This window comes from Chelonoidis abingdonii, chromosome 11 (assembly GCF_003597395.2).
Source record: "Chelonoidis abingdonii isolate Lonesome George chromosome 11, CheloAbing_2.0, whole genome shotgun sequence".
Classification (NCBI taxonomy): Eukaryota; Metazoa; Chordata; order Testudines; family Testudinidae; genus Chelonoidis; species Chelonoidis abingdonii.
In genome coordinates, this window is record NC_133779.1 from 34,032,926 (window position 1) to 34,060,829 (window position 27,904).

Genomic DNA, 27,904 nt, shown 5'->3' on the forward strand with positions numbered 1-27,904 from the left:
GTTTCTAGAATGACATGCAGCTCCTGAGCTGCAGGGGACAAGGAAGACACATTCTGCAATTTGATGCATGACAGGAAGAGAAGGAGACTCAGGCCAGGTCTACACTAAGAAGTGAGGTTGACCCAGCTACGTCTCTCAGGGATGGGGAAAAAAAACCCCACGTTGTGTGATGGAGTTAAGCCGACCTAATCCCTGGTGTAGACAGTGCCAGGCTGACAGAAGGATTTTCCTGTCGACCTAGCTCCTGCCTCTCGGTGATGGAAGTCAAACCCTTTCTGCTGCTGCCACTGCAGCCTTTCTAGTGAAGCCACAGGCAGCCTCACTCTGCAAACTGAGAGTGTTCACTGCTCCACTAGTTCCTCTTATTTCTTCTGAGTCCCACCCCCCACCTCTTTTTTTTGAAATGGGCATTTCACATAATGTTAACGCCAAACACAGTCAGCATGCCAGGAGGAATGCCTGCTCAGCTCCATAGAAACCAGAGATTGAGGGTAGGGGGAGCAGCCACACCCCAGCTCCGTTGAACATAAATGACACATCTAAAGGGTTCCAATGACTGGAAAACACCAAGAAAATTTCAAACCCTTTCTGAAGCAGGAGTAATCTGGCCTCTGGGACACTCAACCATGGGGATTTTGCACTGGTTGCCAAATCTGGGGTCAGGAAGGAATTCCTCTACAGCCTGCAACTGGGGAGCAGGGGGCGGTCGTGAAGGGGGAAAGGGGCCTAGCCTTTTCTCTCCTCTCTGCTGTAATTAGAGAGGGGGCTCAAGCCAGAAAGTCTAGATTCAGATTTCAAACCCCATCCCCCAAGTTCAGGGAAGTTTGGATCCAGGACTTTTGGTTTGCATCATAAGGATCATGTCCATTTGCAGAATCTGGATCTGGCCCTACCCTGGGTTTGAATTAAAAACAAGGGGACGGGTGAATGGACCAGGGCTTATCTTTAGTTTAACCCAGTGGCACACCCTAGTTTTACAAGGAGTGCGGTTGCTAAGGGCTTGGATATTGGTATTTTGCTCAGACTGGCTGGTGCAGCGCGTGCTTGTGAACAGACATGCAGGAGGGCAGGCAGAGCAGGTTTCACCTCTTCCCCAGTGGCGTGCAGTGCGATTATCCTCTCTGGAAACAACCTCACCAGCTTCTCTCCCTTGGCAGAGGGAGCCCAAAAATGCTGAGCGCATTCGCCTATCTCACCTCCGAAGTTGACTGGTGCGAAGGCAATTTTGAGCACTCGGAGGTCATCGCAGAGTATTATAACACGGTGAGTGTGAGCAGCCTGGGGGGAAAGAACTCACTATGGCCTGCTGTGCAATGACTGTGAAACTCACACACATCCCTGGGGCAGCTGAAAACAGCAACTGTGGGGCAAATGCTGTGTATAATCGAGGGAAGAGGTGAGTGGAAATGGGATAGGCTGGGCAGGTCTGAGAAGTGGGCTTGTGCTTTGGCTGTCTCCAGGCACCCCTCTGCTTTGAATATCAGTGTTTTGGGAGAGTGGGTGTGGAAATCATGGGATATTTATTGCTGATGAAAGTGAGGTGCTGACAGCATCAGCTAGGGTGATCAGATTCCCAATTTTATAGGGACAGACCCAACTTTTGGGTCTTTTTCTTATATAGGCTCCTATTATCCCCTCACCCCCTGTCCCGATTTGTCACATTTTCTGTCTGGTCACTCTAGCATCAGGGCTCCCACTCAGAGAGCTCTGCAAAAATCCTGCTTTTCAGTCCAGCAGGTCTTCTGCCAGTTGCTGTATATGCCATAGCGAGATTCATGTAATACAGAGAATACATGAGTGGCTGAAACGCACTGCAAGCCAGCTTCTGAACCCAGGACTTCAGAAAGTGGAATGTTAATGCAGCAACAACCCATATCCCCACCACACTTAAGAACTTTGCCAGCCTAGATCAGATGAGGGGGCCCATCTAATCCACGGTTCTCTCTCTGATAGTGGCCAAGATCAGCTTTTTCAGGGGAAGGTGCTGCAGTAGGCAGTTATGGCATAACCTTCCCTGGGAATGTTTTTGCCTACCCCTATCCCCAATAGTTCAGGGCTAGCTTAAACGCTGAAGCATGTGGATGTGTATCCCTCTCCGGGCTCCTGTTTAATAACCGTTCTCATTCTGGATGTTCCCATCATTCACAGAGATGGTTCTTCCTTTTGTGATGCCTCGCAGTTTTAACAATTCCCTTAAGACAGTACTGCAGCTTCCACCTACTAACCCACTGCCAGCGTCTCCCATTCAATTACAGCACAGTTTTCTACGGGTAAAGCTACGCTGCAGCTGGGAGCGAGTGTCCCAGCCCTGGCAGACAGACGTGTGCTAGCTCTGCTCAAGTTAGTACACTAAAAACAGCAGCACGGGCGTTGCAGCTCTGGTGGTAGCTCAGGCTAGCCAGCTGCATCTAAACCTGTCTGACCTCCTGAGTACCAGCTCAGGTGGCTAGCCATTGCCTGTCCCACAACATTCACACTGCGTTTTAGCCCACTAACATAAGCCTGTCTATCCAGGCTGGGAGCAGCGGCGGCTCCAGGCACCAGCGCTCCTAGTGTGTGCCTGGGGCGGCAAGTTGCAGGGGGCGGCCTGCCAGTCCCTGCAAGGGCAGCAGTCAGGCAGCCTTTGGTGGCTTGTCTGTGGGAGGTCTGCCCGTCCCGTGGATTCAGCGGCAATTTGGCGGCAGGTACGCCAAAGCTGAAGGACTGGCGGACCTCCCGCAGGCATGTCGCTGAATCTGCGGGACCAGGGACCTCCTGCAGGCAAGCCGCCGAAGGCTGTCTGTCTGCCATGCTTGGGGCGGCAAAACAGCTAGAGCCGCCCCTGGCTGAGAGGCACAGTGCCAGCTACAGAGTAGGCATTACCCTGAAGTCCCCAGGATAAATTTCACTTTAGTGCAAGTGAAAAACAAATCCTACAGATTTCAAAGTGGTATTGTATCTGCTTGCACCAGAGCTGAGTTTGGTCCAGATAGAACGCCCACTTGGTCTACATTACCCTGGTCTTACACAACACAGAAAATGCATCATCAGCGCAAGTATCCCTACATTGCCACTGGCACCCACTGTCTGACTGACTAAGGCCTAAGCACATAACTTGCGCGGCAAGCGGCAGTGCCTGGCTGCTGGATGGGCCCATATCAGACTGGAGAATAGCAAGCAAGGGCTCTAACATTTTTTACACTTGGGTAACTCAAGTCAGACACTTAGGCAGGGCTGGCGTTTCCATTTAGGTGGCCTAGGCAATCGCCTAGGGCGCCAGGATTATTGGTGGGCAGCATTTTGCCAGAGGGGGCGGCAGGCGGTTCCGGTGGACCTGCCGCAGTGGTGCCTGCGGACGGTCAGCTGCTCGTGTGGCTCCGGTGGACCGCCCGCAGGCACGACTGCAGCAGCTCCACTGGAGCCGCGGACCAGCGGACTCTCCGCAGGCACCACTGCGGCAGCTCCACTGGAGCTGCGGGGCCAGCACACGGGGCGGCGAAATTGCCGTGCGCTTAGGGCGCTAAAACCCCTACTGCCGGTCCTGCACTTAGGCCAGAATTTTCAAATGTGACTATGTGGTTCTCAGAGCCCCAGCTTGAGACACTCTAAAGGGGCCTGGTTTTGAAAGCAGTGAGCAATCTGCCCTCTGAAAACAAAGCTTCTTGGAAGTGTCTCAAACCTAAAAAAACATGAGTCTTGGGCCTGTTTTTCAGCACCTAAGTAAGTTCAAGGGTAGAAATGTCAAGAGATGTAGGAGCAGAGTCCCATTTCCAAAAGAGACTTGGGCTCTTCAGGCCAGATTGTTAAAGATGCCGATAAGCACCTAATGGAATTCTCAAAAGGACCTAAGGCCCTGACCCTCAAAGGCATTTAGGAGGGAATCAATGGGAGTCAGGTGCTGAAATACCTTTGAGAAGATGGGCCCAAGTCACTTCTGAAAAGGAGACTTAGGCATTGGAATGCTGAGCCAAGCAACAACTTTAAAAAACTGGAACTGAGGCTCTTAAATCCCATAGGTGCTTCTGAAAACGTTACCTTAAGTGTCTAAATATGGGTTTAGTTCAGAGGTGGGCAAACTACGGCCCATGGGACCGTCCTGCCCTGCCTTTGAGCTCCCGGCTTGGGAGGTCAGCCCCCGGCTCCTCCCCAACAGCCTCAGCTGACTGCACCACAGTGAGCTCCTGCTGGGCAGCGCGGCTGAGAGAGCCGTCAGGTGTAGTGTATTAAACTGCTCCCTGTAGGAAGGTGCTACTTATGGAGCACCAGGCCAGGCAGCTGTAACTAGTACACGGTAAGTAGCACATTCCTGTGGGGAGCAATTTAATACACTACACCAGCCCTCTATAGACTTTCAGAACCCCTATGTGGCCCTCAGGCCAAAACATTTGCCCACCCCTGGTTTAGGTGCTTAACTTTCAAACCTGGATGCCTGAAGTTCTGACCTAACCAGGTTTGTCTTATGTCACTTCCACTAGCCAGGCCTCCTCCACGACCTTGTCTCTCATAGGATGGAGAACGAGATAAAAGTATTTTGATACCCAGGTGCCCAACTAGTGAGACCAACAGCGAATATAGATTATGCAGACAGCATAAACTTACAGGATTTGTTCTGGTGATTAAGTGGCTAATTGTGTCCCTTCAGTTTGAACACGAAGCAACTGCCCAGAGACAGAGATTTTTCTGCTCCTTGGGTGCACCTGACCTCACTTACTCCAATTGTACACTTATTAGGCCCAGAATCACAAATGGATATAGGCTCTTAACTTCCAATGAAATCAATGGACATTAGGAGCCTAAATACCGTTGTGGATCTGGGCCTTACTTCTTTGACTGTAGTGGAGTCGCGCCCCATGAAGGTAATTTTGATCCACACTCAGGTTCAGCTCCCGATTCAAGAAAGCATCCCGTAAGCAGGTGTTTTGCTTGAAGCGTGTACTTAAATCCCATGGGATGGAAGCAGGTCCTTGGGACTGAAGCATGTTCTGAAGTGCTGTCCTGACTAGGAATGAATTTAAGAACATTCATAAGCGCTCTCCTGAATAGGGCTCTTGTATTCAGGTGTAAAAGCCCGATCCTGCAAGGTGCTGACCACCCACAGCTATTCCATTAAAGTCAAGGGGAGTTGAGAGTACTCAGCACTTCTCAGATCAGGCCCTCAGCAAGAGAAAAATCAAGACCATTGTCTTCCTCTTTGCATCCACCGTAACTGGCCGTATTTCCACCTTTAAAAGCCATCCCTTCCCCCAAAGCACTGCTCCATTCAGCTTGGGGCTGTGATAATGCTTTCAGGTTGTGCACTGGCAAACAGACCCACACCTGCAAACACTCTCATGCGGCCTCCATGGAGAATGCAGCACAGCATCCACTAACGAGATGCAACATTCAACAGATTATCATACGTTATCCCACTGGCAAACATGGGATTGAGTTTCTGGTGATGATAATGTGGCTGCTAGGCTACAGTTAGCAAACATTGCTTTGACCCGTTGCTGCAGGGCGTGGCTGGGCCACTATAGGTCATGGTGGTTAAAAGATCAATAAGCATCTCAGAAAAAATGAGGACTCTAGGGTAGGGCTGGGCACAAGATATGGAGCCTTTCACCTACAGATCCATAGTGAACAGAAGCCTCTGCCACCTGAGGGTGGTTTAGAGGCCCCCTGGGAAAGGAATTGGTGACCTCAGACCAGTTCAGCTTTCCTGTGGCAAGATTCTCTGCTCTATAGGAGGCTGCTGGATCCTGCAGTGTCTAGTTTGATTCCCCTGGTACAGCAGGCTGTAGTAATCCAATCCTGAGCCAATACATGCCTGGATCACAGGAGCAGAGTCTGCATCCAAAAGAGATAATCACATTCACTTGGCCAGGCAAATAGGATAAAAAGCCTTCCTAGAAACTCTGCTATGTGATCATCTTACAACAGCTGAGACATGCCCAGAAAGAGAACTCTAATAACAAAGGACAGGCACACCTGTTCACCTAAAAGGGCAGTATAAAAGGGTGCCTCACAGGGTTGCTAGGCGTCTGGTTTTTGACCAGAAAGCCGGGTTGAAAAGTGACCCTGGTGGCTCTGGGCAGGACCGCTGAGTGGGGCGTTAAAAGTCCGGTCAGCGGTGCAGCAGGGCTAAGGCAGGCTCCCTACCTGCCCTGGCTCTGTGCAGCTCCCTGAAAGTGGCCAGCATGTCTGGTCCCTACATGCAGGGGTGATCAAGGAAGCTCTACATGCTGCCCCCATCCCCACCGCTGGCTCTGCAGTCCATGAGGCGGCACCGCACAGAGCCCTCTGGCTCCTCCGCCGAGGGGCCGGTCATGCCGACCGCTTCCAGGAGCAGTACGGAAAAGCAAAACTCCTCATCTTCCGTAGGGCTAATTTGCTTTGTCCTTTGTTCAGCTTTGGGCCTGATTCTCCATTACGCTGCATCTGGTGCTGTCATTTTCACCAGTACAAAATGAATGTAAACTTGCCACCAGATGGGAGTGGCAGCACCTTATACCCACTTTGCAATGGTGGAAACAACTGTGCAAAGTGAAGGAAAAATCAGGTTCTCTCTTTATTTCTCTCTCTTCCATTTCAGTTTGTTTCATGATGACCTCAATCTGCTTTGTCTTTCCTATTAAGCTTTCCTCCTGCGTCTGGCTTTCTTCCATTGGGGTTTCTTGCTAGTCATTCATTTTCTTTAGAATTTTAGTGGTACTTGCTGCAGGCAGGCAATGGTTATTTCAGTGACACCAGCTGCCAATTATTCTTCTGTCTCAGAAATATCCTAGACTGAGGCTGGTGCAATGGTCACGTTTAGATAGCTACAGCTACTATCCTAAATCCATCTCTAGTCTCTGCTTTGCAAACACATCTATGGAAATAGTGTTCCTGACTAGTCTAGGATTGGCCTCCTAGCCAGACACAAACCAAGCCCAGGCTCAGAAGGACCTGCAATCACAATTAAAACTGAACCCAACAGGTACAGTTTCCTAGGGACCCATTTTTGCTTCCTTATCTCATCTTACATTATTTCTGTGATTTGTGTGAAGTCACATAGTAAGTCTGTGACAGAGCCAGGAATAGAAGAATCCAAGGTCCCTGTTCTCCCAAGTCTGGACTCAGTTCACATGATCACATATTATTAATAATTAATAATTATAATTAATAATAAATCATTAATTGCAATACAAGTACATAACAGTCAATCAATATTCCAAGACAGCAGGACAGCTGTAAATTCATATAGGCAAACAACATAAGAATATAAGAATGGCCAGACTGGGTCAGACCAAAGGTCCACCTAGCCCAGTATCCTGTCTTCCAACAGTGGCCAATGCCAGGTGCTCCAGAGGGAATGAACAGAACAGGTGATCATCAAGTGATCCATCCCTTGTCGCCCACTCTGTTTCTGGTAAATATAAATAAATGGGAATTAGATACAGATAAATGTATAAATGAAGAAAATCAATAAATCAATTAGAAATTTGTCACCGATCAGTCATTCTGCTATCCGCCTGTATTTAGGGCCTAATCCTGCACCCACTGATGCCATCGAAAGATTTGCAATTGATTTCAATGGGAGCAAGACTGGGCCCAAAGATTGTGCGAAACTCAGGGTCCGTAATTTGGGCCTGATCTTTAAAGAGATTCAGGCACTTCAATCTGAAAATAGCACCTAGTGGGATTTTCAAAAGGCGCACCGCTCCTGCGGCTCCTTGTACAGCACTGTGCACATTGTTAATGCTTAGAGTCTGATTCTGCCAAGCACTTGAGCCAATTGTTCCATCAAGTGGGTTTACTCCCCTGCATCTCTAAGAGAAAACAGCATAGAAAGGTATCACAGCCAGATGCATTATCAGCGGAATCTCCGCCTGGCTGATGGTGGAGAAGAGAAAACTTTTTTGCTTTCATGCTTGAAACTGAACTGATTTGGATCAAACTTTTTTGTTTGTTTGTTTTAAATTGCCTCTAGGCTGAGACCCAGCATGGAAAATTTCAGCACAAAAAAGGAACATGTTTGGGAAGTTATTAGCAGCTGGAAAGAGGGGTTAGAATTCAAGTTGGAATTCAGGCTTAACTAGACGGCATAATGCCTCTCATACTGCCTATTATACCCAGTGCTTTAACCAACTGGCCCAGCAGTTGTCTGCCAACAGAGTGCCCTGGCAGATAACCCAAGACCAAGCTATATTGTGCTGAGGGCTATATTCTGTTCCCAGCCCCACTGGCGCTTCTCCATGCACCACCAGCAGCAGCGACACTAGAGTGCTGGACTGCTGGTCAGGGCATAGTCAGGATCGCACAGGTAGAACCAACAACAGTGTAGTGCGTCCACGCTAGCCAGATTCCTCCAGGTGAGCTTCTGCCCTGCACGCAGGATTCTAATCCCCCACTGCAGTTCCACTGCACTCTGCGCAGCTCTTTTATTGGCAGATAGTATGGTCTAGTGGGTATAGCATTGGCCTAGAAATCAAGAAACAAGGGATCTATCCCGGGCTCTGCACCTTCTACAAGCCACTTCCCCTTCTACCTAATGTCCATCTAGGTTGCAAACTGTTTGGGGCAGAGGCTGTCTCATGAGGTGTTTGTGCCGTTCCCAGCACGACAGGGCCCTGATCTCAGCTGGAGCCTCTCGCTGCGATTGTGTTTTTATTAATAATGATCCCACAGTTCTATGAAGGAGCAGCCTGCGGGAAATTTCAAAAAGCCTTCTACGAATCCTTGTGGACCGTGAGTGTCAAACTTCCATCACTCCTTGGGAACGACCACCATTTCGGGGGCATTTTCTCAAAATATAGACTCGGCTGAACGGCCCAGTTATCTTTGTCTCTCAGCTGAGGCATAATTTAATGAAGCCACCTGGTGACATCTGAATTAGCGTAAGGGTCTGCTCGGTACATGCTAAATCTGTTCAGCTTAGTTCTATGATTCTAAGTCTATGCTGCAACTGGAGTTGTATTTTCCAGCTCAGGCAGACATACACATGCTAACTTTGACTGAGATAGTATTCTTAAAATAGCAGTGTAGCTGCGGCAGCACAGGCTAGCTGTCTAAGTACTTACTAGGGTCTTAGATGGGACTGTAGTCAGGGTGGGAAACTCATGCTACCACCCAGGTCGCTGCAGATACATTGCTATTTTTAGCATGCTAAGTCGATCAGAGCTAGTGTGTGTACATCTACCTGGGCTGGGAATTACACCTCCAGCTCCAGTGTAGACATGCCCTCTGATCATGGCTTCTTGTTGCTAATGCATAGGATCCCATGGACAGGGAGTGGATGGGTGTCATGCAAAACCCTTAAGCTAATCCCTCAGCCTACTCTTCATCAGCTTGCTTCATTGGTATTTGCTTCTACTATTAGTAGCTTAAGCCCTGAAGGCCCTAGGATGTCTGGTAAATCTGGCTTGTGAGCAATAATCATTGATTATGCTACATAATCATTCTCAACCCACTCAGGTACAGCATGGTGAGAAAGTGTCTTTGCTTTCTGGAAAAGACTTGTTCTCTACCAATCACAGATGTAGTGGTTTGCTCTCTGCCCCCACCTGGCCAAATCCTGCTCCCTGTTATAGGTCTGGGTGAAATATTTTCAGCAAATAGTAAATTTGCAGAAAAGTGCATGGCGGTGTGTGGGACTAATGTGGGTTGAATTTGGCAAATAGTTTCAGCTGAAAAAAAAATGAGAAAAAATTTGGGGAGAAATGTCAAAAAAATGTTTCACTTTGACATTTTCCAAATGAACAGTTCAGGCACTTTGTTTCCAATCCACATTTTAAACACTGCAGTCGACCAAAATGAAATTCTTGGTTGTTTTTTTTTTGTGACTCGAGGAAAACTGAAAAAAATCAGTTCTGGTTCCAAATGAACTCGATCCCACCCCCGGTTGGGCTATTGAACAAAAAAATCAATTATTCACGCCACACTCTCAGTTCCACCCTTGTTAATTCAGAGACAAAATTAAGAGCAAGTGAAGATCAGGTTTTGCAGCAGCACCCAAGAGTTAGATGCTCAGTTTCAACTGGCTTGCAGTGAGAGTCAGGCACCTCCCTCTCTATGGTGCTTTTGAAAATCCCATCCAGCTTGATTAACCCTTGCTGCACTGGGCAGCTAGAAACACATTAATGTTTTACATTTCCATGTGGGCCGTTGCTCATTTAGCTCCAGTTATATAATCATGAATGGGGGAGGAGGTGTGCCCAGGAGACAGTTTCACTATTACAAGGTGGCCCAAAAGTCTAAGAACACCTGTGCCTGAAGGAAAATTCTTTGGGGCAACTGATCATGTCAGTTGAACCTGTTTCTTGAGCTTTTTTTCTTTTGCCAGAGAAACTGACCCGGCTCTTGCAATGCAGGACGGATTCAGAGTCGGATTATGATATGATACAGTGTCTGAAACAGCTCCAGGCCGATAGTACTGGATAGGTGTGCCTGGCAGTGGGACAAAGGTGTCATTTATATGTACAGTCCTGCTCCATTGGTGACGGTTAGAGCATGATATGGATTCCAAAGGAGTGGCTTAGAGATATCACCTGCTGAATGACTGGTTTCAATCTGACTGGAATCTAGGGAAATGAACAGCCTGATAGTTCTTGCTGCCTCTTCTGGTATTTTCCCTAGAGGAGATCCCTTATCTGCGGAAATGAATTTAATGCCAGTGAACAGCACTCACCTAAGCCATGTACAGTGCAGGCAGCTTCTTTGCAAAAATCTTCCACACCTGCACCTCTAGCCTGATCTGCAGCATGCCCTGTTACACCAGTCCAGGGCCATCTTGCATAGCTCTGCTAATGCTCAGTGCTCCCTGGAAGCAGCTCTGCTCTCCCAGTTCAGGTATGCTCCTAAACTGAGACCGAGAATTTTGCCAAATGACGTGACCTGGACAAATGGGAGCCTACAACTCTGACTCACTCTCTTCGAGAGCCAAACCTGGATGTGAACCCAAGAGATAGAAAGCCAATGAGCTGACTCGTTCTTATAGATTAATTCCTCTTGCCATCCTCACCTTGCTTAGCAGTTTGGAGGAGGTCAGCTGCTACTTTCTAATTTTCTAAGGGTTCACTGCTGAGGGTTGTGGGCTGACATTATGGCCAACAAAATTATTGTGCCTCAGCATCTAACTGCCAAGTTTAACTGCCCTGATTGCAGCTAATTTGATATTTCTTGATTCTCATGGGCACAGTTCCCAGCCTAGCATCCTCCTGTATATTATACCTTTCCACCAATCTCGGCTCTTGTACTTCATATACTGTATTCTTTGGGAAATCGTGTTGAGATCAGATAATTAGGGACACTGTCGCAATGCACAATAAAGCAGAGAAACATCTGCATGGGCAACCTTAAACATCTACGTTTCCGATCTGCTGAGTGTTTGATTGAGCAACCAGCACTAATTCCTACAGCTAACTCCTGTAATCTGCACTCTGCCATCCTTTTTGTGCACACTTTCTCTCCATTTGTCCTTGGCAATCCTTGTTTGTTCTCCGGGAGCCTCTTTTACCTGGTTTTCAGGAATTTTTTTACAGCCTGGTTGTGATTTTTATATCTTTGGTATGTTTTCTCGGCCTTTCTTGAACATTTTGTCACTGATCTCATCAGGGGGACTAGAATTTCCTCTTGTGTCACAATCTGAAGATATGAAGGGTAAGTTTCCTCCGATTCTAGGTTTGGTTAATTGGCCAGTCCAGGGTGGGAACTGGTGCTAAGTAACAACAGGCAGATCTCCTTGACCTGAAAATTCCTGTAAATAAAAGCATCAACTTGTCTCATGAAAGACTTGATGCAATTCAAGATTAATCTGTAGAAGTTAAAGGAGAGAGTCAACATTTGCATCCCAAGTTTGCCAGCCTGTGCACCATATCTCTAACAACTTCATTGTAGCCTGCAGTTATGTTACCATGAGCTGAGATCCCTTTGGGTCTCACCAGATAAGCAAAGTCTGATCTTGCAATCAGATTCATGAGATGAATGAGAGTCCAGTTAGATATGAGGGTCCACCTCTGCAGAACTGACTCCAAGATCAGGCCCAAGTTTGTACCTAGATGGTAGACAAAAGAAGGACCACCTAGGTGAGGCAAAAACAACAAGGAGTCTGGTGGCATCTTAAAGACTAAGAGATTTATTTGGGCATAAGCTTTCATGGGTAAAAGCCTCACTTTTTCAGATGCTAGGTGAGGCAGGAAGTCATCTTGGTTGTTCCTCATCTGGCTTTCTTCCCTCTGGCTCAGTACTTAACAGATGCATCCCAAAGGTGCTACCTTTCAGATGAGATGTGACACTAAGCTCCTGACACCTGTAGTCTGCAGAGATTTTGGGGCACTTTTCACAAGAATCAGGCTGTTAGCTCTGGTGTCCTTGCTACATTCCACCTCCTTCAATTTCTCTTGCAATTTCAACTGGATAAAAGATTCCTCTTGCCCAAAAACATTGTGGGGCATTGCTGCACATTGTTAGACAGCTAAAATGTCTCACCCCAGAACTGAGCCAGACACGGGTTCTCTCCTTTTATTCCTCGTTCAGGCTTGGCACTGGCTACAGGTATAGTGGGGCAGAGCTAGCTTGGCCCACAGGCTCTCTGCTGGTGCGGGGCCTCTTTGCCCCATCACACCATCACTGGAGGTTTTTAAGAACAGGTTAAACAATGCCTGTCGGGGACGGTGTGAGTATAGGGGATCCCACCTCAGCGCAGGGGGCTGGACTAGATGACCTCGCAAAGTGCCTTCCAACCCTATAGAATTTCTGTGATTCTAAACATATTAAAACCTGCTAATTACTGTAATAACATGTCATTGTTACAAAGTGCTTTGAAGACTGAGAAGAGTCATCTTGTCACGTTAATTTTAAAAAGTATGATTAACAGATGTTTATTTCTTCATGGGATCACTGCTGTACTGAATAGCTGCCACCTCTCTCCCTACCTTCCACCCTCTCTCTCCACCCCATCCACACCCAAACCCATACCCCTTGCAAATGCTAGTTCTTCCCCATCATGCCTTACTGGCCTCTTTATGCAAAGCTCCTCAGCCCCAGCCAACACCACCCAGCTTTCTGTGTGTGTTCAGGGCTCGCTGGGCAGAGCTGGTGATAGGGTGCCCAGACAGCAAGTGTGAAAAAATGGGATGGGGGTGGGGGTAATAACAGTCTCTATAAAATTGGGACATCAGGTCACCCTAGCTGGTGGTACTAGAGGAGTTTGGGAAAGAGTCAGGGGAGGGGAGAGAGACAGAGTGGGTGGGTGAGCACTGACATATCTGTGGATATGCTTGAGAAAAGAAGCCAGTTTAATCTCACTGGGCCAGACTCACTCCTGACATGTCTCCATTGGCTTGCATGGAATTACAACAGGAATCTGGCCCAAGGACGGCTCGCTGACTTCAGTCAGAAAGAATACAGCATTACCCTCCTCCCCAGGAGTCACTCTACACCCATGTTCACTCCTGTTTTCTGACTGACACCTTCATCTTGTGCATCTTTAACAACACCTCACTCTCATACAGTGCTTTTTGCTGGAGGTAGGTAGCCATTTTATAGAGGGGGAAACTGAGGTATGGAAAGGTGAAATGACTTGCCCAAGCTGACAGACGGCCCTTTTGCCCTTTAAGCTGGATGTGTGTGTTGCTTGTTGTTTTTCAGATCAGCAATGTGAGTTTCTTCCTCCTTTTCCCCATCTTGCTGTACCTGAATCACCAATATGTCCAGCAGCGCCCCTTGTTCGCCTATAGCCTCTCCATCATGTTGTTATTAATAGGTATGTTTCAGGGTTATTAAAAGGCCTAACATAACCCCCATTGCCTTCAGCTTTCAAAAGGACCAGACTGGAAGTGACAAGGAGTGAGATTCTGTTCTGGACTACCCCTCCTGAGAGATGCTGCAAGGACAGAGCCTGGGAGGAGCCAAAGATAGCTTCAGGCATCTCGGGAATGTCTACACTGCAGCAATAAGTCTCAGAGCCTGGGTTAATTGACTCACCAGGTTTTAGAGCCCAGGCATCTCCTGCCCTATTCTCATTTATACTAAGACCCAGTCAGAAGCACTGTAAAGAGGCCTTAGTGTAAACAGGAATCAGGCCCAAAGGGTTCAGATTTCCCATTCGCTGACTGTTGGCTCAGCAGAGGCTGTATGTCCTGTGCCAGGGATACCTCAACCCCCCAACGGGGTGCCCAGAATGACCTCCTCTGGTTAAGCCAGGAGTGTTCTTGACACCTCCCAAGGGAGTCCCACCTGGTTCTCCCCCACTGGACAGGTGGGGCTGGACCCAGACTCCATTATAAACATCCAGTCCTGCTGTGTCCATTGGGATTGGACAGGAACAGCAGCTGGACAAGATTTGCCCTAGTGCAGGCACTGAAAGGCAGGGATGGGTCCTGCAACACAAACACCAAGGGGTTGGTGGGATGGAATTGAACTGAGGGATCCTCTGAAGCAGAGACTCTCCCCCCAGGAATTGAAGTGGATTGTCTCCTTGAGGGGGTGCTGAGCTGGGAAGAGGAAGGTTATTAACACAACCAGCCTCACTCATTGCAGGTATTTTCTCTACCTACTATCACCTGACCCTGAGCTATGTGGGGCAGCTGCTGGATGAGCTCTCCATCCTCTGGACACTTGCCTTGATGTACACCTTTTGGATCCCGAAATGTTACTTCCCGGGCTTCATCAAGGACAGGTACGACCTGGGCAGGATGCATGGTGCAGATTCCAGCAGCTGCCTTTGGGTGGGCTGTGACACTATATTGGACTTGTCTGATCCACAGAATCCCCCATTCATCAGCCAGCCTTGCTGAGAGGAGACAACCTGCAGGGTACCATCGCTTGTACTGGGAACCAGAAACCTCGTAGTTCACAGGCAGAAGCTCTGTCCATGGACCCATGAGGGGATCCTCTGTCAAAGGACCCAGGATGGAATTTCCATCCTTAGAGGTTTTTACGGCCTGGCTTGACAAAGCCCTGGCTGGTTGGGGTTGCTGTAAGCAGGGAGTTTGACTAGTTGACCTTCTGAGGTCTCTTCCAACCCTAATATTCTATGATTCCACCCCAAGAGCTCATCTCAGCTGGAGCTGGCTCTCTTTGCAAAGCTTACCAGGAGGCTGAGCATGGAGAATTTCAAATACATAGACTTGGCAAGATTGTTCTTACAGGGCATGTGGCTGAGTGGAGAAGACTTTGGTTTGGCAAGTTAGAGGCCTAAGATCTAGCCCCTGTTTGTATAACCTCTCTAGTGGGTAGCAACCACTATACTGAGGTTGCCTAATGCTTCCCATTATACGTATTTTCCCAACCATTTTTATTTTAAGAGCCTAGTGTCTCCATGTTCTGGCAGGGATGCTGGCTTATTAATAAGGATGAAGAATTATTATCACCAATTCCTGCAAGGAGTGGGTTTAGGACACATGGTCTCCCAGTTCCCAGCCCACCAGGCCTCAGTCAAAGGGCATTTTGATGGAAGAAAGCACGAGGATGAGGGTGATGTTCCATCTTGTCTGTGTCCTGGCTTGTATGGGGGGTTCAGTTCAGGATTTCTGCTTCCGCATGATGCAGGGAGATTCTGGGGAGCATGCTTAGTGCGGGTGGAATATTCAGACATTTTCAGCAACAAATAAGAAGCTCTACTGAGCACAGGCAAATGGGGATTTTCAGCTGTTTATAACTCAGACAAATCTGGCCGGATTTTTGTGAGGACAGCAAGTTCCTGCTCCAGAACATGGTGATGCAGCGTTGGGCAACATCAATACACTGGTTGTTACCACTCCTTCTTTAGTACCTCATGTGTTGCCCTCTGATCACTAAAACCTCTTTCTTATTTCTTTATCATGGTGAATTTCTGGAAGGCCTTGATCTCCCTGTAACTGTCCCTGCAGTACCATCCATGCACAGATGGTCACTCTGATCGGCTGAGGGACATGGATGGAGCTTGGTATGCAAGAGGATGCTCTGCCTATCCCTGGGCCCTGTCCCCAAGAGCAGAGACTAGGGCCAAATCTGCCCCCAATCTCAGGCTTTTTGTCTGAGCCTCAGGTTTTGGGAGGCTTTCTTGGGGCTGCCACCAAAATCTCAGGACTGTTGGTTGGAGCTGGGTCACTGCATATAGATGCTCCCATTGCAGCAAGTGAGAAAGGGTCTCCAAATACTACGGTTGCCACCTTTCTAATTCCTGGTAACCGGATCCCTGAGGCCCCATTCCTGCCACACCTCTTCCTCCAAGGCCCCACCTCTTCCCTCAGGCCCCACCCCTTCTTCACCTCTTCCCCCAAGACCCTGCCCTCATTGCTTGCTCCTCTCACCCCCCACCCTGGGTCGCTTGTTGGATTGTCTCAAGGAGCCTGCTTGCAGATAGGAGGCGGTAATGACCTGTCACCTCCCACCGCCCTGCAGTAACTTTTGGTTCGGGTGTCATTTGAGGTTGCCAGATCCCTGAATCAGGCACCTGGCACCCTAAATGGCATCCAGAAGCCGAAAACCAGACTGTCCGGGTAAAAACTGTACAGGTGGCAAATAGAGCAGGGGAGGAAGGGTGCAGACCAACCACAAAGGAGCCCTGCGATTCTCCTGGTTCACTCACAGGGAGCAATTATTTTTCTCATGGCTTATTTTAGTACTATTTATTCTGGTTTTGCAGCACCCCCCCGAGTCCCAACCAGGACCAGTGGGCCCCATTGTGCGGGGCATTTCCGAGTCAGACTAGCACTATTGCTGCTTGTCAGTAATAAACGAATGGCAAACAAGTGGCAATAAAATCCATGAGCAGGCCCAGAAGGGCGGCTTAGGGCAGCCTCATGGCGGCAGCTCGGGATTTTTCATTGTGGGGTGAGAGAAGGGTTTAGGGGGACAGTCTGTCTTCCCTCTTCAGGCCAGTGAGACGGCCCTGATTGCGTTGCTGTGACTGCGCCTGGTGCTTTGCTCTCCAGGCTGGGCTTGGTGACACTTGGAGTTTGTCATTTCCAGGCACAAGACGAGGTCATCGGGAGTTCACCGCAGAGCCGTGGGCGGGAGGAGCTGGGGAGAGACCTTGCAAGGGATTTGCATGTGAATGCCCCCATGCGAGAGCTCTATTGTTGTTCAGCAACAGGCAAAATCTGAATGGGCTTGCAGGAGAAATCAAGGGCTGTCATTGGTGACAGACTCCTGGCACTGGGCTCAGTCCTGCAGGCCTAATGCAAGCAAAACTCCCACTGACTTTGCATCCGTCCTGCCCCTCCGGCCCTGAAGTTCCCACAAAGCAGAAGCAGGCCGTGCTTGCAGCTTCTTGTGGTCGTTTCCACTTTCTTTTCCTTTCGGAATCCCCAACTCTTCCGTGCCCACCCCAGGAGCCAAACAACCCAGCCTTACTCTCAAGGAGCCTTTTGGAAAATCCCTTCTCTCTCCCTCAGTCATGTGCCTGCTTTCTGGGAAGCTTCCCTTGGAGAACAGACATTCTGGGGAGACTCTGTTCTTGGTCTTGCTCTCCTGGGCTCCGCTCTGTTGCTGTCTCAGTCCAGCTGTCGCTCAGGTGACTCCTGCCCTCTGCCAGGCACAGCTCTGGGCCTCTCCAGGTGGATAAAGCATACCTAGGGCTCCATGCTGGGAGACCTCAAGGCAGGAGCCGGGTGCAAAGTCCTAGTCATCTACTGGTTTGGGCTCTGCCAAGGCATTCTGATAGCATGGGCCCGTAGGAGCATTTGGTTCTTTGGGACATTTCTCATGGGCCCGTCCTGGACATAAACCTGCCTCGAGTTTCTGAAAGTGAAAAGGCCTGGGGAAGGAGGAGGGCAATAGAGCATGGGACTGTGCCACAAGGATCATTCACTCAAAGCCAGTTGCAGCAGGCCAGCCTTGTCCAGGGCAGTGAGCTGGCTATCCTATCCCAGCAGCCTAAAGGGAAGATTTTGGCCACTCGTTCTCATCTCCCTTCCTGCGGAAGATCCCAGAGATTCAGGTGGGGCAGCTACCAGAGAACAAAATGTTGTTTGCCAACATTTAAACACAGGGGTTCCTTCCAAGAGTGATTCAGTTAATAAAACACACAAGGCTTCCTAGCCAAAGGAAGGCATGTGCCGTGTATAAAGGACAGAAAGACGGAACCACAACCAGACAAACTGGCAAAAGCAGGTGTCCAACACAAGGGGATACCTCTTGCCTGGTTGTAACCCTGCTTATGCCATTCTGGTGGTTCAAAACTGCCCTAAGCTGACAGCTGAGGATTCCCCCTGAAATATTGAACTCCCAGGAAGCTGGTGCAGCCAGATCCATGCTGGTTCTCTTAGCCCTCCTCCACGGCATGATGGAGGCACAGCCAGAGTGCATTGTGCTCCAGCAACCACAACTGGCACAATGGTCCCTTGGGGACCATTACAAGCTGCTGTCAGAACAGCTTTGAGGGACTGGATTCAACACTTCCTGACCCCGGCAGACTTGGGAACTGGAGCAGATGTACAGTTAACTTGCTCCCACCCACGCTCCTGTTATGCCCTCCAGGGTGTCTCCTTTGGAAGTGTCTGTAATCCCTGTGCAGTGCCAGGGCTGGTCTACACTACAGGGGAAAATCGATCTTAGATATGCAACTTCAGCTATGTGAATAACGTAGCTGAAGTTGAAGTATCTAAGATCAAATTACTCACCGTCCTCACGGTGTGGGATCGATGTCCGCGGCTCCCCCTGTCGATTCCGCAACTCCGTTCGGGTTGGTGGAGTTCCGGAATCTATATAAGCGCGTTCAGGGATCGATATATCGCGTCTACATGAGACGCGATATATCGATCCCCGTGCAATCAATTGCTACCCGCCAATACGGCGGGTAGTGAAGACGTAGCCCCAGTCACCTGCCCTCGCTGAGATGCCGTTGCTGTGTAGTCCTCGCCACCCCCTAACCTCCCCACCCCCAAGCTATGACTGCAGAAAGATCTAGGGAGAGACTGCTATGGTGATGGTAGCCCAGGGCAGACTTGCTAACCTGCTGGGCACTGTCCCTGTGAACGTGCACCTCGGTCAGTTTGTGCCTGGGGTGACAGTTAGCCAATTTCAGCTAAGCTCTGCCATGGAGTCCCTCTGAGGCCTTGGCCAAGTCACTTCCCCTCTCTGTACCTCAGTTTCCCCATATGTACCATGGGAATAAAACACCAACACCAAGCCCATGGGGAAGGGTGGGGTCAGGCTTAGCTCATTCATGTGTGCAAAACACTGAAAGGTGCTAGAGAAGGGCAACGATTCATTAATATTAACTAGGGCTGTCGAGTGATTAAAAAAATTAATCACCATTAATCATGCTGTTAAACAATAATGGAATACTGTTTATTTAAATATTTTTGGATGTTTCCTACATTTTCAAATACATTGATTTCAATTACAACACAGAATACAAAGTGTACAGTGCTCACTTTGTATTTATTTTTATTACAAATATGTGCACTGTAAAAAACAAAAGAAATAGTACTTCTTAATTCACCTAATTCAAGTACTGTCATGCAATCTCTTTATCATGAAAGTCGAACTTACAAATGTAGAATTATGCACAAAAAACCTGCGTTCAAAAATTAAACAATGTAAAATTTTAGACCCCACAAGTCAATTCAGTCCTACTTCTTGTTCAGCCAATCGCTCAGACCAACAAGTTTGGTTACATTTGCAGGAGATAATGCTGCCTGCTTTTTGTTTACAATGTCAACTGAAAGTGAAAACAGGCATTCGCATGGCACTGTTGTAGCTGGTGTCGCAAGTTATTTATGTGCTCGATGTGCTTGAGATTCATATGTCTCTTTGTGCTTCAACCACCATATTCCAGAGGATATTCCATGCTGATTACAGGTTCTGCGCGAAAGCAGTACAGTGCTGACTGACGCATATTCATTTTCATTCTCTGAGTCGGATGCCACCAGCAAAGGGTTGATTTTCTTTTTGTTGATGGTTTGGGTTCTGTAGTTTCTGCATCAACGTGTTGCTCTTTTAAGACTTCTGAAAGCAAGCGCCACACCTCGTCCCTCTCAGATTTTGGAAGGCACTTCAGATTCTTAAACCTTGGGTCAAGCGCTGTAGCTCTCTTTAGAAATCTCACATTGGTACCTTCTTTGTGTTTTGTCAAATCTGCAGTGAAAGTGTTCTTAAAATGACCATGTGCTGGGTCATCATGTGAGACTGCTATAACATGAAATATATGGCAGAATGCAGGTAAAACAGAGCAGGGGACATAAAATTCTCCCCTGAGAAGTTCAGTCACAAATTAATTTACACATCGTTTTTTTAATGAGCATCATCAGCATGGAAACATGTCCTCTGGAATGGTGGCCAAAGCATGAAGGGGTATACGCATGTTTAGCATATCTGGCATGTGAATACCTTGCATCACTGGCTACAAAAGTGCCATGCAAACGCTTGATCTCACTTTCAGGTGACACTGTAAATAAGAAGCAGGTAGCATTATCTCCTGTAAATGTAAACAAACTTGTTTGTCTGACCAATTGGCTGAACAAGAAGTAAGACTGAGTGGACTTGTAGGCTCTAAACTTTTACATTGTTTTGTTTTTGACTGCAGTTATGTACCAAAAAGAAAATCTACATTTGTAAGTTGCACTTTCATGATAAAGAGATTGCACTGCAATGCTTCTGTTAGGTGAATTGAAAAATACTACTTCGTTTGTCATTTTTACAGTGTAAATATTTGTAATAAAAAATAATATAAAGTAAGCACTGTATATTTTGTATACTGTGTTGTAATAGAAATCAATATATTTAAAATGTAGAAAAATATCCAGAAATATTTAATACATTTCAATTGGTATTCTATTATTGTTAACAGTGCGATTAATGCTGATTAATTTTTTTAATCATGATTAATTTTTTGAGTTAATTGTGTGAATTAACTACGATTAATCAGCAGCCCTAATAATAAGCCTTTCAGCAATTGACTGGGAACTTTCTCATCCCTGCATTGCTGTGAAATGTACAACCCCATGATACTCACCCCCATCTGTCTGTCTCCCCTTTCTCATTAGGACTCAGTTTGTCTGTCTGATGGTCATTGCCACCGTTGTCTGCACCCTGATGTCATTCATCAAACCAGCCTTCAATGGTTATCTGCTCAACAGCATTTCCCTCCATCTCCTGTACTTAACATGTCAAGAGCTGAAAAAGTAAGATGTGGGTTTTCTTTGTAGGAAAGTTTGTTTGCACTTTTATTGCATGCTTCTCCAGGGAAGAGTGCAGGGGAAAGCCAACACACACAGACACAAAGAAGTACCCACAAACGTTTACGTGCACACAAGCAAAGACGCACACACATGTACACAAATGTGCCCACACAGGCACATATACGGACACAAACACACACACAAGTGTATGCACACCCACATGCACACTAAAGCACACGCACACAAGCATGCCAGCACACACATGCAAAGGTACCTGTGCACGTACAAACATCCTCACACATGTGTGCACCAACAAAGAGGCATATACACCGCATCATCAGCTCTGCAATAAATCAAGATTTCCCAAGAAGCCACCATAAGAATACGCGAACACTTTGGATAGATGTACATCTGTCCATTCAGATTTCTTTTGCTTATTTGCTTTGTGCCTCAATCTGACTTTTAATAATCAATAGTACCTGTGGATGACAGTGGTGAAATTAAACTGGAAATCAAATTGGGGCTTTCTCCTACATTCTGTGAGGACCCTAAACCATGTATGAAATTAACAGAAGTCAAGCTGTACAAGTTTGTATAACCTCTGTGCGAAGGGCTTTGCAAGCCTGCAGTTTAGATCTGTTATTTCAACAAACATAAGCCAATATATAAGAGCCTGCCATGCAACAATTTGTTAGTTTAGAGCCGAGTAGGCAGAATTAGCAACAACTCAGTCATTAAGTCAAGCAAATGCCTTGAATCAATTACAGTATTTAGAAACTGGAACTAGTTTATTTACCAGGTTAGTGTTGTGGGAAGCCAACCAAGCATCAAGTTACAGCATGATAGTGGGTGCTGAATAGCACCCATTGCTGATAAGGTTGCAAAAGGTATTCCATTAAACCTCCTCTTTTCACTTACTCAGAACTGACCTCAATATTCACCCATTAGTGTCTGCCCCATGGGGAATTTTTTTAAAGCTTGCACTAAGCTCCTTCAGCTATTAGGGTGCCAAAAGGAAAACAAAAAAAAGCGCACTTTTCTCATCTGACAATTCTAACCACAAAATGAAAGGAAACTGGATATTGAAACCTACTTTAAATACCGTTAGCGGGAAAACAGTAATGACTGAATCCCACTCATAAGGAGACACTCACACAGGCACAGAAGAACCTAGGCGTAACTCAAAGACACAAATCTCATTTTGGTTCTGCCCATTAGGGGAAGGATGGCCCAGTGGTTAGAGTGCTAGCCTGGAACTTGGGAGGTCTGGGAACTCCCTGTTCTGCCACTGTTCCCCTTCTTTAGAAGGGAAATAAATAGCACTCCCCTACCTCACTGTGTGTTTGTGAGGATAAAGACATTAAAGACTGTAAGATGCTCAGATGGGGTAATGAGGATTGTATAAACAGCTAAGATAACATCTGAGTAAGTCTATCTCTACTCTAAATGATTGTATCCTAATTCTATTCTCCATGAGCCTGATCCAAAACCTGTTGATGTCAATGGAAAGACTGACTCCAAGAGGCTTTAGAACAGGCCATCAGTTCCGATTCAGGTGTCCCTAGAAAGATACAGGGCCAGTGCCTGCATTAAGGCCCCAGTTCAGCAAGGCATTCAGGTACCTGCTTAAGTACATCCCTATTCAGGGAAGTAATTGAGCATTTGCTTAAGTGCTCTGGTGAATAGGGATGGAGTGCTGTACTGAAGTGGGACTTACATGACACAAAAACCTCAGACACAAGGGGGGGTGAGATAATATCTTTTACTGAACCAGCTTCTGTTGGTGAGAGATACAAGCTTTCGAGCTGACAAAGAGCTCTTCTTCAGGTCTGGGAAACCTACTCAGGGTATGTCTACACTATAGGGTGACAAGATGTCCCGATTTTATAGGGACAGTCCCGATTTTGGGGGCTTTTTCTTATATAGGCTCCTATTACCCCCCACCTCCTGTCCCAATTTTTCACACTTGCTGTCTGGTCATCCTACTACACTAGTGCTTTGGTCGTTATAACTTGGATGTTGCTCAGGGGTGTGAAAACAACACCCCACTGAACAACGTAAGTTACACCGACAAAAGCACCGGTGTGGACAGCGTTATGTCGGCAGGAGATGCTCTTCCATCTACATAGCTACCACTGCTTGTAGGAGGTGGTTTAATTATGTCGACAGGAGAGTTCTCTCCCACCGGCATAGAGCAACTACCGGTGAGAGCCTACAGTGGGGCAGCTGTATCAGTACGACCTTGCTGCTATAAGCTTGCTAGACATGAATGTAGGGCTTGTCTACACTGGCAATTTACAGCGCTGCAACTTTCTCTCTCAGGGGTGTGAAAAAACACCCCCAATTGCAGGTGTTTTTTTCTCTCCCAGCACTGTGCCACGACCACACAAGCCACATTAAAGCGGTGCCAGTATAGACAAGCCCATAAATGTTACAGCTCAATACCAGGTGGAACGGATTGTTTAGCATAAGGAGTTAACACATATTTCAAAGTGAAGTGGCCCAGTAACACCTCTCCAGGCATAGTGGGAAAGGAGAGAAATAAGCTGTGGGGAGTGAGGGGGGAATTAGTGGGGATTGTTGTAATAAGCCATAAAGGCAGTGTCTCTATTTGGTCCGTGATTTTTAGTGTCTAGCAAAGTTATGAATTTAAGCTCCCAGGCTCGTTCAGCTCAAATGAGGGATGTAACTAGCGATGCTTCAAGGTGACAAGGGGCCGTCTAAACCTAACTGTCAAAACCCCAAGGAAATAAGAAATCATACTGAAAATGGAGAGGGAACCCACAGAACTGTGAACAAAGACAACTTGCCTTTATTTTACGGACCAGGCTGGACAGCTGGACCCCACTGACATTTGGGATTGACCCTCAGCCTCTCAGAGTGAGCTCATATATGCTTCGCTGCCCCAGAATCAGTAAGTTCAGGCTCACTAACCTGAGAAAGAATGGATAAATTATTGTTCCTTTGCAGATGCTCAGAATCTAGTGAGCCGGGGAAGGGAATCTCCATCTGTAGATCAGTGGCTCAAATCAAGCTTCTGTCAGTGTTCCCAGTTTGAAGCTGTTTGATGGCTTCTGTAGTGTGGTTTCAGTTCCTAATGGGCAAAAGCCCAAGCACATGAAACCACCTGCACAACTGGTATGAATGCACCCTCCTGTTGACAGCCTAAGGAGTATGTCTACATGGCAATCCGGTGTTGCAACTGCAGCACGTGGATACGTACCTGAGCTTTGTTCTACTTAGATCACAGCTAGCTTAAGTAACAACAGCAGTAAAGGCACAGCAGCACAGCACAGGTTAGCCTGGCCTACCTTCCTAAGGCTACCACAACTTTACTGCTACCTGAGCCACCTTTGGGCTAGATAGATCAAAGGGAGTTTCATATACCTCCTTCTCCTCATGCTGCAATCACTCCCCCTGACTTCTGTGCAGAAGTTTCCTCTGCCACTCCCCCCGCTGTACTTGTTCTGGGGACAGAGGCTGGTATTTTCAAAGGAGCCTAAGTGATAATAGTCCAATTGGAGTTAGGTTTCAGTGGTAGCCATGTTAGTCTGTATCAGTAAAAAAAAAAAAAAAAAAAACGAGGAGTCCTTGTAGCACCTTACAGACTAACAAATTTATTTGGGCGTAAGCTTTCTCTAAGGTGCCACAGGGACTCCTAGCTTTTTTTTTTCAGTTGGAGTTAGGTGCCTTACTCCCCTAGGCTCTTTTGAAAATCCCATCTGAAGGTTTCCAGGATTGTTAATATTGCACATTTCATCATCACCAAACCTGTGCTTAATTTGTAATGAAAAAGATGCTGGGGCTCAAGCAATTTTTTTACTTTCACAACTGACGCCGCAAGCCCAGACTAGCTGGACTATGAACTGCCAAGCCTAGAAGTGCCCGGGCTCAGCTCTGGTGAAAATTAAGCACTGCACACTGCCAGTTACATAAATAAAATCATGTCTGGAACAGCAGGAAAATGTGGTTTGTCCATTTCCAATGGGAAGCAACCAAGTCTTGCTCTGATCTGATATATCAAGGTTGGCAAATTAAATCTAAAACTCTTGCTTTTTAAAAATGTATTCTACACTGAAAGGACAATTTTCTCCTAACCTCAAGAAATCAATCTTTCTCTGATTCCTGTCTCCCAGGTGCAGTAACCCCCGTGTTCACCGCATAGCTGCGTTCATGGTCATGTGGTGGATGCTAGCCATTAGCTGCTGGTTAAGCGACAAGTGGTTCTGTGGATTTTGGCAGAGGATCAACTTCTGTTACCTTCACAGTTTCTGGTAAGAGTGGCTGCTTCTTCTCCAGTGCTGCTTTGACTCAGTGGGGAAGTCGCTATGGGGTTACTCCACAAGGGGAAAATCCATCTTGCTGGTTTCAGAATGGAATGCCCAGAGACAGCCTAGGGGCTCAGGAGAGCAGAAAGCACTGGGTGGAGGGAGAGAGGGGCATGAGAAGCTCCATGGTGATGTGAAATCAATATTAGGGTTGACAAATGATCCCTTAAAGTTATATTCTTCATCTTTTAATTCTTTTAGGCTGGGATTTCCAAAGGAACCTAAGGAAGTCAGGTCCCTAAATCCCACTGGATTTGTGTGCCTAACTCCCTTTGTCTGCTTTGAAAATCCCAGCCTTTACTTCTCGAATTGGTTGAAATTTTTCTGAAGGAGCAGTTGTCTGTTGGGAAAAACCTGATTCTGTTCAAACTTTCTATGGAAACCAGAGAGACAAGGTGGGTGAGGGAATATCTTTTATTGGACCAACTTCTGTTGGTGAAAAGAGATAAGCTTTTGAGCTACACAGATCTCACCTTCCGATCTGGGAAAGCCCCTGTCTACACTTAAAACGCTGCATCAGCGCAGCTGCTGCGCCATACCAGTTCAGTGAAGACACAATCTACACCAACAGGAAGTGTTCTCCTATTGGCGTGGGTATTCAACCTCCCCGAGAGGCAGTGTGGTAGCTAGGTCAATGGGAGAATTCTCCTGTCACCCTAGCGCTGTCTACACCGGGGCCTAGGTTGGTTTAAGTGTGTTCCTCAGAGGCGTGGGTTTTTCACACCCTTGAGCAAGAAGTATACCAACCTCATTTGCTCAAGCCTCAGAAGTGTCACATGTAAATACAAGGTGAAACAGATTGTTTAGTATTTGTATTTAACACATATTGTAAAAGACCATTCAAATTGAAGTGCCTAGTTAACACTGCAGACTGCCTGGATGGCTTTCTGGCGGCTCACCCACCTCCCAGTCTCCCTAGACAGCTGGGTCCCTGCGTCCCCGGTCTGCCATCTTCCTGGGAAGCTTCGTCCTTGGGCTTGGCCCAGAGTGTTTTAAAACATTCCCTCACAGTTCTTCCAAAATGGACTTTCTCAGCCATTTCCGTTCTGCAGAAACACTCACACTTCTGACTTTTTGTTCCAGTTTGTGTCTGAAGTGTGAAACTTCCTGCAGGATGGAAATTCCGGTTCCTGCACAGCTCTATTTATTTGACACTTTCTCCAATAAGGGCTGCATCCTGAGGTCCTGATTCAGTTTTTACTCAGGGTCTGTCTATACTATAGCCTATGTCGGCATAATTTGTGTCATTCAGAAGTGTGAATATTCCAACCCCCCAAGCGACCTAAGTTACACTGACATAAGCACTTGTGTGCACTGCACTATGCTGGCAGGAGAGCTTCTGCCACCAACATAGCTTCTGCCATTCACTGAGGTGTTTTTTATGCTGACAAGGACAGCTTTTTCCTGTTGGCACAGAGCTTTTTCACCAGATGCTGCAGCAGCGCAGCTGCATCGGTACAACTGTGCTGCTGCCGCGCTGTATGTACAGACATGGCCTCAGTCTTTACTTATGCAAAACTCAGTGAATGTGTCACACCACTCAAGATTTGGCCCTAACAATTGATTAAACACCGCTTAAGCCCTTGGCACTAGCCAAATGCATTCTTACCAAGCAGACCTTTACTGACACTGTTCTGATTAAATAGCAGTCTATGCCTTTTGCTTTCCATATGCTGGATCTCTTCTCGGGGAGCTGTATCAATTGTAATGTTTTCTGGATTCTCTGAATAACCAACAGTGAAGGAGAAGGATAATAATTTGCTTCCACAGGATTTATAGCTGCCTGAGTGGGTCAGTCAGTTTGTTCAAAAACTCTATGCTTAGGGAGCATCTCCAAATCTCCTCCCTCCACGCACCCACACACAAAGCTAAATATTATGAGACCTGAGATCCAAATGATCAGGCCCTGAAATCCAGAACATACAAGGCCAGACAGTATATGATTTCTTGATAATTTGGTTTTGATCTAACTGTGTAGCTGTAGCCACACTGTGGCTGGAATTATTCTAGCATCCTCCACATTATCAGGGCTCTAGCATGATTTCCCTCAGTATGGACTGAGTTTTGGTTTGAGAATCGGGAGAGGGTAATGACTGGGCCAAGACCTCCGATAGTATTAATTGGCCACTGCTTCAATGGAGCCACATGGATTTACACCAGAATCTGGCCTGGTTTGTGTCCAGCAAGGTGGTCTAGTGTGTTCTTCATACAAACCCACACCACACTATCCTGACAACTACCGTGTGGGTGGAATACCTTCCACCATCATACGGACGGGGCTGTGTCATTGCAGAGAGCAAGATTTACTGGCTTTGGTGTTGCCACTTGCTTTATCTCACCCCCATTCTTTGTTTCTTTGCCAGGCATGTACTGATATCCATCGCTCTCCTCTATTGCTGTCCCTTGTTTATCTACTTCGATTCTCGGTACGAGATACCTGCCTTTGAACCAGAGCTGGAGTACTGGCCTAGTGACTCCTGGCCAATTGCACTGCCCTATCTTGCTCTGAGGACACCTTACAAACGGTGTTAG

At 47.2% G+C, this 27,904-nt stretch overlaps 1 protein-coding gene across 1 annotated transcript; it reads left to right on the top strand.

Moving 5' to 3' along the window:
- Window positions 1-1,170: 1,170 nt before the first annotated feature.
- On the top strand, window positions 1,171-27,904 carry ACER1 (alkaline ceramidase 1). Its single transcript, XM_032806062.2, has 6 exons — window positions 1,171-1,263; window positions 13,585-13,699; window positions 14,476-14,614; window positions 20,910-21,047; window positions 25,181-25,318; window positions 27,736-27,904. The coding sequence occupies exons 1-6, from the start codon at window positions 1,171-1,173 to the stop codon at window positions 27,902-27,904; spliced, it is 792 nt and encodes a 263-aa protein (XP_032661953.1).

Bases quoted from the DNA above. Each gene is read 5' to 3' on its own strand.
- ACER1 (XM_032806062.2), top strand. From the start codon at position 1,171: ATGCTGAGCGCATTCGCCTATCTCACCTCCGAAGTTGACTGGTGCGAA. The intron at 21,048-25,180 runs GTAAGATGTGGG...CCTGTCTCCCAG, and splicing joins ACATGTCAAGAGCTGAAAAA to GTGCAGTAACCCCCGTGTTC. The intron at 25,319-27,735 runs GTAAGAGTGGCT...TTTCTTTGCCAG, and splicing joins TGTTACCTTCACAGTTTCTG to GCATGTACTGATATCCATCG.